The sequence below is a fragment of the Coprinopsis cinerea genome (genome assembly GCF_000182895.1).
Source record: "Coprinopsis cinerea okayama7#130 chromosome 1 map unlocalized cont3.1, whole genome shotgun sequence".
Classification (NCBI taxonomy): domain Eukaryota; kingdom Fungi; phylum Basidiomycota; class Agaricomycetes; order Agaricales; family Psathyrellaceae; genus Coprinopsis; species Coprinopsis cinerea.
Genome location: NW_003307544.1, coordinates 3,472,205 through 3,485,246, shown reverse-complemented (window position 1 = coordinate 3,485,246; position 13,042 = coordinate 3,472,205). Strand labels below are relative to the sequence as shown.

General features: G+C 51.6%; 6 protein-coding genes across 6 annotated transcripts; 4 read left to right on the top strand and 2 right to left on the bottom strand.

Moving 5' to 3' along the window:
* Positions 1-238: 238 nt before the first annotated feature.
* CC1G_13760 (hypothetical protein) lies at positions 239-666 on the bottom strand (the record flags this gene model as incomplete). Its single annotated transcript, XM_002912182.1, has 2 exons — positions 239-245; positions 464-666. The coding sequence occupies 2 exons, from the start codon at positions 664-666 to the stop codon at positions 239-241; spliced, it is 210 nt and encodes a 69-aa protein (XP_002912228.1).
* Positions 667-1,258: 592 nt separating this feature from the next.
* Positions 1,259-2,857, top strand: CC1G_00653 (hypothetical protein; the record flags this gene model as incomplete). Its single annotated transcript, XM_001829422.1, has 1 exon — positions 1,259-2,857. One exon carries the CDS (start codon positions 1,259-1,261, stop codon positions 2,855-2,857), a length of 1,599 nt encoding a protein of 532 aa, XP_001829474.1.
* On the bottom strand, positions 2,857-3,713 carry CC1G_00652 (centrin 3). Its single transcript, XM_001829421.2, has 4 exons — positions 3,438-3,713; positions 3,232-3,379; positions 2,981-3,180; positions 2,857-2,927 (listed from the first exon to the last, which is right to left on the bottom strand). The coding sequence occupies exons 1-3, from the start codon at positions 3,694-3,696 to the stop codon at positions 3,093-3,095; spliced, it is 495 nt and encodes a 164-aa protein (XP_001829473.1). The 5' UTR covers positions 3,697-3,713; the 3' UTR covers positions 2,857-2,927; positions 2,981-3,092.
* A 520-nt stretch (positions 3,714-4,233) lies between these two features.
* On the top strand, positions 4,234-8,637 carry CC1G_00651 (hypothetical protein; the record flags this gene model as incomplete). Its single annotated transcript, XM_001829420.2, has 14 exons — positions 4,234-4,240; positions 4,288-4,407; positions 4,469-4,579; positions 4,633-4,688; positions 4,739-4,781; positions 4,832-5,345; positions 5,476-5,998; positions 6,052-6,151; positions 6,202-6,837; positions 6,892-7,223; positions 7,381-7,495; positions 7,554-7,842; positions 7,902-7,924; positions 7,955-8,637. 14 exons carry the CDS (start codon positions 4,234-4,236, stop codon positions 8,635-8,637), a joined length of 3,552 nt encoding a protein of 1,183 aa, XP_001829472.2.
* Positions 8,638-10,134: 1,497 nt separating this feature from the next.
* Positions 10,135-11,718, top strand: CC1G_13759 (hypothetical protein). Its single transcript, XM_002912181.1, has 5 exons — positions 10,135-10,440; positions 10,492-10,704; positions 10,762-10,803; positions 10,864-11,513; positions 11,572-11,718. The coding sequence occupies exons 1-5, from the start codon at positions 10,159-10,161 to the stop codon at positions 11,573-11,575; spliced, it is 1,191 nt and encodes a 396-aa protein (XP_002912227.1). The 5' UTR covers positions 10,135-10,158; the 3' UTR covers positions 11,576-11,718.
* Positions 11,719-11,841: 123 nt separating this feature from the next.
* CC1G_13758 (hypothetical protein) lies at positions 11,842-13,002 on the top strand. Its single transcript, XM_002912180.1, has 4 exons — positions 11,842-12,285; positions 12,347-12,535; positions 12,591-12,828; positions 12,890-13,002. The coding sequence occupies exons 1-4, from the start codon at positions 11,875-11,877 to the stop codon at positions 12,961-12,963; spliced, it is 912 nt and encodes a 303-aa protein (XP_002912226.1). The 5' UTR covers positions 11,842-11,874; the 3' UTR covers positions 12,964-13,002.
* Positions 13,003-13,042: the final 40 nt, after the last annotated feature.

Below are 13,042 nucleotides of genomic sequence, written 5' to 3'. Positions count from 1 at the left end.
GTGGTGTTCTGGGATTCCCTTCTTGCTCTTCCACGTCGTGTCCGCTGCGATAATCATCATCTCGAGGAAACTTGAACATTGACATTATATCGCTTCCCCCTTCCTTATGCATGTCAACTGTTGATTGTTGTCTTCCTTTGGGCATATATTTCGTCGCTATCGTATGCATTTTTCTTGGTTCTCTATTACTACCACTTACTACTACTTATTTTGCTTCCACCCCCTTTCTTCTTCATTACTAGTCTCTAATCGCTTTTAATCACTCACTGTCTTTTTGTTTATTTTTCTCGACCTCGCTGTGCAAGACCATTGTTGTTATTTTTTGTGCTTTCATTGGGGGATCGGTCCCTTGGTCCTTACCTTGTTTTGGATGTTTTGTCGATTCAAATGTGCATTCAAATTTTCTTCTTTTTTATTTGTTTTCTCGGTATGATATGGAAGGCATATACATCTCGCGACGCACATCTCTTCAGCTTCAAGCTCCCTCCTTGTTCCCTCATTCTCTCGGCGAGCGGGGAAGTCCCTTCGAACGAACACAAAGTACTTATAATCACGTTCAGCCTTGCGTCCAAAGTGCATTCTCGCAAGCTTTATCTCATCTCTGTCGTTACATACCCTTATCTTGTGACTGGTATACGAAGTCAAAAGTCTAGATTCAACGCGCATTTATTATAAATTATAGTCAAATGGAACTCTGGTGTCTTTCAATTCTTATTTTTAGCGGTTGGAAGGGAGAGGGACGGCGAGGAGTGGCTCGAGGTTGTCTCCGACTTGGAGGGCCAACTTGGTAGCCATGACCTGGGTTTGTAGGGTGGGTTGAGTAGTGCTCGCTCTAACCATTAAGGGTTAGGGAGGTGACCAACATGATGTGCAGACGAGAATAACGCCAAGTGTAGAAGCAATCCCATGCAGTGTGCATCTGGCAGTATCATCCACGTCCACGGGATCTGTAGAACCTTATCTGAATTCTCCGGGATGTACAGCCTCCTGACGGTAGGCTTCGACTGTCGTTCGTGGCATAGCTTCAACTCGACCACTCAAGTAAGATTCGAGTGAACTATGAACATGGTCGCAAAGTCTCATACAGAACATAGTGACTGTCTCCGAGCAACGAACCAGCGCCTTCTCCAGGATCCCGCCTGAAGTGTGGAGGGATATCCTGGTATCCCGGGCGTCTCTCTCCAACGAGATGCTTTTCAGACTGGCGCACACATCCAGATACCTTTACCACATATGCCTCAACCTCTATCTCTCCAACATGGGCGTTCCAGAACCCGAGAAACGGATCGCACTGCACTTCCCACCCACAGCGCCAACAGGCAGAATCTACGACGCCGTAACAGCACTCCGACTTCCCTTCTTCGTGCGCTCCACAGAGGAGCTGGTTTGCACGCTTACTTTGCATTCGTACCCATCGAGTCTACCAGAGAGACCAGGTAGATTGGTCCTGCTCCCAGGCGGCTTGCCGGACCAGGTTGGGAGGTTGACAGCGGCGATCTTGCCATTGGAGAGGGTCAGAAAGGTTGTGATCGTGTGCACGTATCGCGGGTGGCCTGTACCATGGCATTCTGACCTTGACCTCGAGGATTATCATTACCTGCTGCAATGGGAAGCGGAGAGCTGGGGTAGACTGCTGAATGCCATCCTCGAACGAGGTTGCGAGTCGCTGGAGGTCCAGGCGTCGAATAACGAGGCGTCCTACTTCACCTCGTTCTATTCATCGCCATTCAGTTGGTTGTACTCGACTACGGCAACTCGCGTTCGGAGTGCGCTGGGCCATCTCAAGCTGCTGAAACAGGACGATCCGGACTCGATGGCCAGCGTGCTCGGCAAGTATGGGCGATACAGGTACAAGCCAAGACTCAGCAATTGCGAGACTTCCCCTCTTTTTCAGTTCGAGCCAGTCAACCGGAAGCCAGTTGCCCTCTCCCTCATATCTGAGGGAGCGCGGAAGAACACAAAGCTGCGGCATCTTACCATGGGTTCGACCACCTCTCATATCGTCAACCATCCCAGTTTGCTCCACCCTCCACTCGTTCAGTGGACCTACTCCGCCTTATTGGCGTCGTCAATCCAAAGCCTCTCGATAGCCAATCTCAACATATGGTATCTCCTGTTCGATGCATCACTCTATCTCCTCGCCCAATCGACAGCGCAGAACCTCCAGAAGCTGGAACTAGGCGTGGTGTCTGCAAGAGGGAACCTAGAGAACCTAACCAGGTGGTTAAACTCGTTTCAGAATTTGACCACCTTGACTATCCACCAATTAATGGTCCCACGATTGCAAGACGTGGATGAAACGAAACATGCCTGTCCGACACTCCCCCGCCTCCTCGAACTCAGTGTTCCTGACTTGTGGTTCAAACACACTTTCTACACCCATGGCCACTCCCACCACTTCCCCAAGCTCGAGCGGCTGACAGTTGTGCTTCGCCCACATTACGAGGGAAGCATGTCGTCGACGGAAGACACGCTTTGGGGTGAACTGGATGGTCTCCTTGTTCCCAAGAGCACCTTGCCATTCCCCATCACGTTGAAGGTATACACGCCGGTGCTTTCGTTACAGTGGTTGAGGCGATGTCAGCAGGCGATGGGGGACTGGGGTGGACGTATTGCGAGCCTCGTGATAGTTGTAGACAAGGGATTAATGAGTGAGTACGGCGGCTGGATTAAATCCACCTATGTGGCCGAAGCGTTTCAGAATTGGGTGAAAGGCTTGGTGAATCTTCGTTCCGTGCATATCGTGACGGAGCAAGAGGAACTAGGGTTCATGACGGAAGCACTGGTGGGCTGGGTGAAGCAGACTGTGGGCGAGAGGTTGGATCAATTCATAGTCGACGGTGTAGCGAAGAAGTAGCGGGATTTGCGTAATATTACTTGGTTCTGTATATAAGGATGCAGTTGCGTAGAGCCCAGAATGTACAAGCCTGTCGGTGGGTGAGTTTCAGGTATCCCGAGAGACAAAGGCATGCGAACTCACCGAGGGGAAATGAAACAACAAAAGCGATAGCGACTAAACAAGGATACAACAAGAACAGTCCGTTGGGAGATGGGTGATAGAGTGGGACGGGGAGGGCAGTCTGAACAAAGAACTAGGCTTCGTCGGTCATGATAGCCAGGAATTCTTGTTCGTTGATTTCGCCGTCGCCATCGAGGTCGAACTCGTCGATCATGGCTTGTCTGTGGCAAACCATTCAGCCAGAACTACGCGGACAGGCAACGAAAACTTACAGCTCGTCATCCTCTAACCGGTCGCCAATGTCCTTCGCCACGCGTCGCAGATTGCGGAGACTGATCTTTCCCGTTTGGTCGTCGTCAAAGAGCTGGAACGCGCGTCGAATTTCTTCTATTGGGTCGCGTGCTTGGATTTTATCGCTCACTATCCACAGCAGTCAGCCTCGGGCGCAAAATGAATCAAATTGGAAACAATTACTCACTGACTTTGGCAAAGTCTTCAAAATCCATGAGATTCTGACCGGTTTTGTCGTGGTCTCTCAGAATCTTCAGCACCTCCGCCTTCTTCATATCGAATCCCAGCGCCCGCATTGCGACCTTGAGCTCGTGATAGTCTATGCAGCCATCCTTGTCGGTGTCGAACAGCTCAAAGGCCTCCTTGATCTCCTGTTTCTGTTCCTCGGTGAGCTCAGTCTTGTGTGTTCGTCGTTTCGCTCGTTGGACTGCTGATGAAGTGTACATGGCCGGCGAAGTTCTCTGCATGAATGTGTTCTGGCGGCGGTGGTCCAAACTCAAGCGATTGTCACGCCCCTCCCAGGCCGAACGCGCCGTCACGATCACGTGAAACTCTGTCACGCCCGGGCCTGTCACGGCGCGTGGCCCGGGAGCCCGGGGACGCGGCGAAGGTTCGTGATGGTTCGCGGTTTTTGGACATTTTGGTCCTTTGAATGTGACAGTGACGACGGCGAAGGCCCTTTCATTTATGGCTTTAGCCGCCCTAGGCTTATCTACTTGATCTTCTTCTGGACTGCTGCGCATTTGAACTGCTCTAATCGATACCCCGGTTACCTGAATACCCCCACGACGACGATACCAACTTGAACGGAATCTTGGCTATAACTGACTATTGAATGGGCACAGGGATGCGAAAGAAGGTCTGGGACCTTTCTGCTGCCTTGGTCTCTTGTCTGACTCGTTTTATAGTCACTGGGTGACACAACGGACTCCTACTCTGATCTCGACCCCGAAGACCAAGAATGGTGGGAGCAAATCAGCTCGATGTCTGGTAGGTGGGCAGTCGGAGTCGCTTTGAGCTTGGCTAATGCCAAACAGAGGAATCTCTTACGACGCCTTTGAAGGGAAAGCAACCAGCTGTTGCTTCATCCCCCGAATCCCCAACACCCATGAAGCAAACCAGGTCGAACGATGCAACTTTTGGCTCACCCTTGCAGGGTATGTCTTTGAGCGCGTCTTTCATGGATCCATCTAAGTCAATGACTAGGCAAGAGTGCAGGACGGCCATATCCGAAGCTTTTGTCTATGGTTGCTGCCTCATCCGTGTCGTCGAGCGCGATCAGCTCGATTTCAACCACGCTTGAGCTGCTGAGCAGCCCTGAGAAGACACGTACGTTGGTTTGCCCATCGACGCTGCTCCTGTATTGAAACTCTTTCTACCAGGTCAACCGCCTCTTAGTCGTTCTGCTTTTGGGACTCCGTCGTCTTCTCGACCAACCGTGAGTAGTACTCATAATGTCGAATGTTCTTTCTTAGCTAATTGGAACAGAGATCCTACACTATCAGGGACACTGATTCTGAATACGAAAGCAGTGAGTCAAACTCCTCGGAATATGAGCACCAGCTGACATGGGTATCGCAGCTGACGTGGAGTCCGATATCAGTCCCCTTTCATCTCGAGGGACTTCGATGTCGACTATTCCGTCATCGAGTGAGAGTTCCCACTCGATCGGCTCTTCGTACAAAGGCAAGGGCCCTGTAATGCCCCTCTTTCCGGTTGAAAGTGCATCCGCATTTCTGAGGCGTCCCAACATTCCCAACAGTAGCCCGCGTTTGCAAAAGCCTATTCAATCGAAATCGAGCAACTCTCCTGCCAAACGACGCGCAGTTCCATCTGTTGCAACTGTCACACCTGCCATGACTCGAGTTGAAGAACTCGAGGTTGCCCTTTCCAAGCTCGCCATCAGCGATAAGCTTTTGGAGACGGATATCAATTCGGACGTGACTGCGGTCCAGGAATTTTTATCGCTACCACTCGGTGAAGCACTGGAGCCGCATTTCATCGTCGAGTACAATCCCGCTGTCTTGGAGCTGCTCGACAGAGCCAGAGTCGAATGGGGTACGCAGTGGGAACTGGCTCGTGGTGTCTTGAAAGGGTTTTGGACATGGGAAGATGTTATGACACGAATCCCTAAACTCGTCGGCTCCAACACAGAAATCGCGCCCAACGTTCCTCAAATTATGGGGAAGAGCATCTCCAGCGGAACTTCTATCGCTCTTTGGTAGGTCCTTCACTCTCGCTGTCCAAGCCCCGGCTTATCGCTCGTATAGGAAGGAGCTCGATCGGGAGGAGAAGGCCACGCGCGAAGCTCCTGAACGTCGTTTGGGCTTGGGTGGGAGTTGGGAAGGCGTGGAGAACTGGCATGGAGGACAAGTGCAACAGGTCGCTAGACTCGTCAAGTTGGATAAGCGAGCTGGATATAGAGTATCCCTCGAGCCAATGGAGAACCGGAGATCACATCGCTTCGCGCGGTATGTTGGATCACGACATATTCTCCAGCTGAAGGTCTCCGACAAGCTTCTCAACTCACCCGAGGAGAAGGAAGAAATTATCGAATTCCTTTCTCGGAAGTTTGTCCTTCTTGGAAGGGTCTTTGTACCCTTCCACACCAAGGATGAGAGTGTCTACATGGTAGAAACGAACGAGAACTACGATCGCACCCCGCAAAAGTGGTGTGCGGACCATCTTCGCCTTTCCTTTATTCAATTCATGGAATGGCATAATCCGATGATCTACAATTTCAGACAGGTACGTTTCTCTTGGTCATGCATCGAGGTTCAGTTGCAGATTCTCCCGTCTAGGCCATCTCCAAGTTTGTAACTCGTTTTGCGCTTGGCTTGTCCAACTCGGTGCCAACCGTCGAGTTCGAACCAGATTCGATCTTCTTCATCGACGATATCTGTAAGCCACGTTTTGCTAGAACGATCCGCCTACCTGACACCTCCACTCAGATTCTGCCGATTGGCCTAAGGGCAAGCCAGGCGCCCCAGCAGAGAAGACTATGACCGATGGTTGTGGTTTCATCAACCTCGCCGCCCTTCGCATCATCACCAAGCACATGGGATACGAGTATCCGCCTACTGGCATTCAGGGTCGTATCGATGGCGCGAAGGGTATGTGGATTCGTCACCCGACTGACGAATCTCCTACTCCTCGCATCTGGATCCGAGCCTCCCAAAACAAAATCAAAAACCCCTGCCTCGACCGTGCACACCGCATCTTTGAGCTCCTCGGCCCCTCCCGACCCTATATAGGCAGCGCGCTCTCCCAGCAAACCGTCCTCAACTTCCACCACAATGGGATTACGGCGGAGACCCTAATCCGCTTGTTTGAGGACGGTTTGAAAGAGGACGTTATGCCCTTGTTGGACTGGAACAACATGGTTGTGTTGTGGAACTCGGTGGCCAAGGCTGGGGGCTTGACCGGTGCGAGAAATGCGAGGATTGCAGCGAGTGCCAGTCGGGCGCTTGGGTTCCAGAGGGCGCAATGGAAGCATGAAGATGTCGACGCGTCGGAAGACGACGATGATGAGGATGCTGCGGATTCTGGACCTGCCACATATACTGGGAGGAATCCGTATAGCGGCGGTAAGCCCCCACGATCTCAATAATTAATGTCGCAGTACTTACCCCTGGCCCTAGCCCCTCTCGTCTTTCACGAAAAGATCTGTGCTATGCTTCAGGCTGGATTCCGTCCTCAGGAATGCATGATTCTGCAAGAGAACTTGAAGACGGCGATCAAAACCACGATTAACACCGCCATTGAGAAATATAGGATTCCTTTGAAGGAATCTGTTTCTGCATTCGTCATTCCGGACCCGTTTGCTGTCGCTCCGATGCGACATCCTGCCGGGTCTGCTGTGACCGATCCGCTTGGTGTCCTCAAGGAGGGTGAAATTTATTATAGGTCTTCTCAGCCCATGAAGGATCCTGAGACGGATCTGCCGTTCGAGGTTATCACTGGGCCCGTGGTGGTGGGTAGATGTATGTTTGCTGGGGTTGCCTTTCTTCACTGACCTGAATCCCCTCGTATTGTAGGTAGGAAGATATCCGCTCCGGTTGCCTTCAGACCTGCAAAAGGTACTGAATAGCTGTATCTGATTCGAACTCACGAGCTCACGATAACTACAGGTCACGGCCGTCGATGTTCCTGAATTGGCCGGCTGGACGGATGTAGTGATATTCTCCGCTCGCGGTAAGACCAACAGTCTTGCGAGCTTGCTGAGTGGCGGAGACATGGACGGCGGTGGGTTCTCTGATCAATTGACACGTATACTCCCTGACATGTGCATTTGCGCTGCCAGATGTTGTCCATATATTCAAGGAATCCCCGCTCGTTGAACATTTTGAGAACAAATCTCTGTGCACTGCGCCGGACAATCTTATGGATGACTTTGAAAGCGAGGTCGAGAAAGTAGTCGACTTCTGTAAGAGGATGTTGACGAAGAGGCCGGAGGAAGCTGCAAAGGAGTATCTCCGTGTCCTCCTTGGTAACCTCAAGTCGTCACGGACCGGTCTGTACTCTATGTTCCACGACAATGCGGTAGCCAACCTCGGCTATGCGCACCCTGAAGCTATCCGGCTCGCCTATATGTAAGGAGTTGCGACGCCTTCAGCTATGTATCCGCGTATTGACCCTGTCCGTCCCTTAGCTTCAACACCATCTTGGACGCGAGTAAGTCGGGTCTTCGCCTGAAGCAATCAGCCTTCGATCGGGATCAGCGCCTTTACGGGCGGAAGCCAGACGCCTTTGGCGTTTTGAAGGAACTCAAAATAGCTGGAAGGCGCATCAAGGACGAAATGTTCCAAATATTCAATGATCAAGTTGGGCCTCAGAACAAGGCTGTGAGGAAGGATTCAGACCTTCTGGCGCCTTACAACACTGTCGCCGATCTTGCTCGAAGACTCAAGCTCGAGAATAAGTTAACAGGGCAACTGTTCGAAGAAGAACTTGAACGTGTGCGGCGGCATGTTGAAGAGGCAGAGGTTCTTTTTGGCGCCCAGGTTGCCAAGCAGATGTCCCAGGCGCAATACCAGGAATACAGCGACTCGCCTTCCAAGGCCAAAGCATCCCGTGGTGCCAGCAACAAATCTGACCAGGACGACATCATGTTGGCTGCGGCGCGGAAGCTCAGGGAGCCCATCCCTAATTCCAACGAGATCATCACGAACCTGGAGGAAGTCAAAGCGTCTTGCGCTTACAGCATGGGTAAAACCGCTGGTTCTCAATTTGCGTGGTCTGTTGCGTTTTCGACACTCCTCCAGATCAAGGCAAAGGCGAGGAATATCAACTATGCGGCTGTGTTGCATGAGTTTGATGATGCGAAGAATGTTTCGTCTGGTGCTGTTCGTGCGCTTAGCAAGGCGTCTGGTGAAGAGGTGTTTTGATTTGCTTCTTATTTTTTTTGTACGTATATTTTGCTTCGATCTTCTTGCGTCTCTATTGCTTGTTGTTTGCTTCATTGTAGTTGTACCCACCCTCCAGCCTCTCATTCGGTGAAGAGTCTTGGTGTGATTTAGTTTACATCGCGTATATCGTTTTCGATCTTCTTGCTTGTCTGATATTGCTTCTCGTGTCCGAGTCGTTGTAGCTGTATCTAACCTCTAGTTTTTTACCTGCACATAAATTGTAATCGTGACTGACAATTTTTACCTCGATGAAGTGCCCGTGCCATGGAGTTCTGAGCGCTTAATCACAGGTGGCTCGTGGGAAGTCTCTTCGGCAACTCGCGGCACGAACAGAACCGCCATCGCGTCTTGAACGACGAACGCCTGCATAACCGCCTTGTCCTCGCAACGACGACGAGAACTTGACCCTTTAGCGACTGATTTAAAGAACTCGAAGGTCCAGGAGACTATCTTGAAACCTCCGTGTGGCTCAGCAGATGAGGAAATGGGACGACGGACTCTTTATCTTGCGACGGCTTTGGGAGGGACTTTCTGAAGGTGCGTATTCCTCACCCTTGTTCGTCGAAAGAAATGTCGGTCTGACTCTGGCTCCTCGTGGTACTTGATTTATCCCAGACATAGCTTCTCTGTCCCTTGGAAATTGCTATCTGCTGTGTCACATGCCGGGAATACTTGCGCCTGCCACCACTACACCCCGCATCATCAGTCCCATGTCTGGAATAATATCCAACAAGTCAAAAGAACACGCTTCATCTGATGAAGGACGCTGTTTTCTCCCGGCACTTCTATGCTCATGAGACTAACCATGTCTTCTTTGGATGAACGCGGATCACAAGGAGGCTCTGAACTTTACCTTGCCCCATTCATACCGCCAACAACTGTCGTGAACAGGCACAGGATGAAAACAAGAAGCGGTCCAAAACAGTCACAATAGCTGGGGCATGTTAGCTATCTCTGGACAAGGGATTCACACTTTCTAATTGGGTTGCCCTTGTATCAGCACCGCATCTAGGTCGAGAAGGTGGCGACATTACGGCTTCAGGTAAGTCTCTCCTTCATCATGTCGTGCCGTACGTCTATTGATAAGAACACGCTTTCGCACAGTCACTGTGGGTTAACCGGGGACTTGGCGGGTCAGCGATAGTATGGAACTCTCGAGAAAGACTTTCCCCCTACATTCTTTATTGGTGTCGACCGATCGAGTCTTGTCTCCCAGGGGAAATCGTTAAGCAACTTACCTAGGACTTCAGAATCTAGATCGCCCAAACTCACCCATGTTCTCGAAGGGTTAAAAATAACTGCTGTTCAAGTTGGGCTGTTCCATTCGGATTGTCAGCGGCTGTGGGTGTTATGTCAAACTGTTCGCGACAGACAGTTACCGGCAAATGGCGAGTCGAAGGATGCCTTAAATCCCAAAGCGACCAGGATATGTAGCTATCATTTCCACCACCTCTCCAGCCAAGCAGTCATCACATCCCACCTTTTGCCCCTAACTCGATCATGTCGCAATGGACCTCCTCACAAGAGTCCTCGATTAGCAGCTGGGGACGACCCGAGTCGCCGGGTCCATTGGACAGGAGGGGCCCTCTTCTCATCGAAGAAGAGGATATTCCCGAAAGCTCGCTTGCCTCGGCTACTCACGATAGAGACCATGCTTTCTATTGGTGGTACGGAGCCAACGCCGGTGGCTACGTGCTGGCCTTTGGGAAGAACAGAGGCCAACGAATTCGCGATGTCAGTATTGGCTACCTGGATTATTCTACCAGGGAGCATGCCGATACGGTAAGTGACCTATTCTCACATCGCTCATTGACGTTACTGATGCGCTTACAGTGCAGGTGCAGTTTGCATGTTGCGATTAGGAACTACGAAGAGGGCCTCTGGGCATGGGTTGTTGATCATTACGAAGATTTCGTCATTGTTTTCGGCGAGAAGTTCCGGGAGAGGACGTTGTTCCAGGCCTATAACCATCCGGGATGGGATGGCTGGGAGCAGTACATGGAAAGCCCACAGCGAACCTGGATGAGAACGCATCAAGGAGGAGAGGTACGTAGGGATACCCTGGCCTCATTCAACGCCTGATCGGTCTCTTTATATACATAGCGTAGCTCGATGAACTGGGTTAGTACCCCTACTGGTGGAAAGGTATGTTTCCTTTCCTTTGCACAGGTGGTTGTTTGCTGATTCGAAACGCAACTTGGGTAGTATCGATTCTTCTGGGCGGCATTCGATCGTTTCAAAAACGAACCTCGATCCATCCACTCCATGACCCGGTACAGCAGGCAAGAAATCATGCGCTCGCTGCGTTCAGGTATCCCACTGGTCGAGGCTCAGCCTCCTCCATCTTCGACGACGCGCAGTGATAGGGATGGTGGCGAGGACGACGACGTGCTCAGTTCCCTCGTCGCCAACCTGGGTAACATCCAAGTGCGCGATCTCGACAGGGACTCAGGTTCGGAGGCGCATACCGTTACAGCAACTGAGACAGAACGCGCCGCACGCCTGAATCCCGCAGATCATGCTGAAGAGGCTCGGCGCGCGACACCACCCCCTCGAAATGCTCAGCCTGATCCTCTAGCGACGCCTCCAAGGCGAAAGAATCCCCCGCTGAACGAACAGCAGGGAATTGTTTCCGTTCCACCGATTCGAAGGGTTCTGAAGCGCGGCGAGGAGCCAACTGCTAGCACTTCAGCCTCGGCTCCCAATACTCCTCGTCGTTCGCCTCGTATTTCGAACCCTCCTGCAAAATCGAACAAAGAAGGGACACCGCGTCCAACTCTATCTGGCAGAACTCGCCGATCGGGAGAGCAGGTTCCAAAGCAATCTGTTGGAAATCCAAAGCCTCAGTGGAGATTGTAAGTCGCGCCCTTTCTCGCCGGATTAGATAGATCGCTGACTATAGAAACTGTTCAGTTGAATGCGCATCTATGTACGGCCATGTGAACCTTACTATTTATTTCCGAGGCTTTTCAGCTTCCATCGGACCTGTCGCTCCTCTCCCCCTTTCATTCAATCTTGTATTTGTATGTCCCGGACAATCTCGAGGCCCTGGCAGTGGCAGTGACAGGGCGCTATATTGATCGCCTCACGTAAGCGCCCATTTTGACAACGGTGGGAAAACTGCGAGATCTCTGGTCGCGACCGCCGACGCGCCCCCTCTGCCCTGAGTAGCCAGCGCATATACCTTGGGCTCTTGCTAACCTTTCAGAGATCGCTATGCGACGCTTCGGATACAGTGGATACGGCGGACACTACGGCGGGGGATATGGCGGGTACGGTGGGTATGGATGGGGGTACCGACCTTACGGCGGTTACGGCAGACGAAAGTCCACGACGACCAAGTCCACCACTAAATCGAAGAAAACGACGACAAAGAAAGCGGCCGCCCCAGTTGTCGATAAAGGACCTAGGAAAGAAGCACCAGCGCCTCTAGCGGAAGGGCCCCCGCTTTTGCAACACGACGCGGATCCTACAAACCCCAACGGCGCTCTTCAGAACAAGGACCACCCCGATTATTGGTTCTATGGTCTTGAGGCTGGCGGCTATGTTATGCCTGCTGGTATCAAGCAGAACCAGAAGATAAACGCGATTCGATGGGGTTATTTGGATTATTGCAGTACCAAAGCGGTGAGTATGTTTTCAGCTCGTTATAAGCAGCGCGTTGTTGACCGCGAGAGACGCGTCGTAGAATTATCCTGGCTACAGAGACGCGTTCGAGAGGTACCGCAAGGGCCTTCTTGAGTATATGGACACGCATTACATGGAATTTGTCGTTCCGTTTGGACGGTTCCATGGGAAGAAGTTGTACGAGAAATTCAAGGACGCGGTCTGGCTTTCCAAGGTCGATGACCTTGACGGTAGCAGAACTAATGCGGAGGTATGTTTCTGATTCAATTTGTCCCCGCCTAACTTAATTTACGCGTAAATGACAGTACTATATCTTCTTTATGGCCCTGGACAAGTTCATCGCGAAGCCGACGGATCGTAGCTTCCGCGAGACGGTTGCCCTGGGCCTCGAGTACCTCGCCAAGATTAAGAAGATTGTCGATACTGCTCAGCCACCCCCGCCTTCCCAGCCAGATGCTGGGGAACCGGCTGGAGAGGAAGAAGAAGACTATGATAACTTCTTTGACGAAATTGGAGAAGAGGAGTTGGCGATTCTTTCGCAGAGTATGCATCTCTTTTGTCCTACTACCCCTGTCCAGTGCTAACTTCCTGGGGTTCTGTTTAGGCGAGGCGAGTGGGAGTGGAACAGCCGGTGGTAGTGGTGGTGGCCGGGGACCGTCGTCCTCTTCGCAGGCCTGATTGGCGTGCATTGCTCAGTCATTGTTGTATTTCTAATTGGTGGGTATTTACCTTCACCGTCGTTCAGTCTATTAGTACT

What these genes read in the sequence shown, in the direction of transcription:
- CC1G_00652 (XM_001829421.2), bottom strand. Translation starts at nt 3,696, where the DNA reads ATGTACACTTCATCAGCAGTCCAACGAGCGAAACGACGAACACACAAG. An exon ending in TGAAGACTTTGCCAAAGTCA is followed by an intron (nt 3,380 to 3,437) that starts GTGAGTAATTGT and finishes TGCTGTGGATAG; the next exon opens with TGAGCGATAAAATCCAAGCA. An exon ending in CGGTTAGAGGATGACGAGCT is followed by an intron (nt 3,181 to 3,231) that starts GTAAGTTTTCGT and finishes GGTTTGCCACAG; the next exon opens with ACAAGCCATGATCGACGAGT.
- CC1G_13758 (XM_002912180.1), top strand. Translation starts at nt 11,875, where the DNA reads ATGCGACGCTTCGGATACAGTGGATACGGCGGACACTACGGCGGGGGA. An exon ending in ATTATTGCAGTACCAAAGCG is followed by an intron (nt 12,286 to 12,346) that starts GTGAGTATGTTT and finishes GACGCGTCGTAG; the next exon opens with AATTATCCTGGCTACAGAGA. An exon ending in GTAGCAGAACTAATGCGGAG is followed by an intron (nt 12,536 to 12,590) that starts GTATGTTTCTGA and finishes CGTAAATGACAG; the next exon opens with TACTATATCTTCTTTATGGC.
- CC1G_13759 (XM_002912181.1), top strand. Translation starts at nt 10,159, where the DNA reads ATGTCGCAATGGACCTCCTCACAAGAGTCCTCGATTAGCAGCTGGGGA. An exon ending in GAACGCATCAAGGAGGAGAG is followed by an intron (nt 10,705 to 10,761) that starts GTACGTAGGGAT and finishes TTATATACATAG; the next exon opens with CGTAGCTCGATGAACTGGGT. An exon ending in GTACCCCTACTGGTGGAAAG is followed by an intron (nt 10,804 to 10,863) that starts GTATGTTTCCTT and finishes CAACTTGGGTAG; the next exon opens with TATCGATTCTTCTGGGCGGC.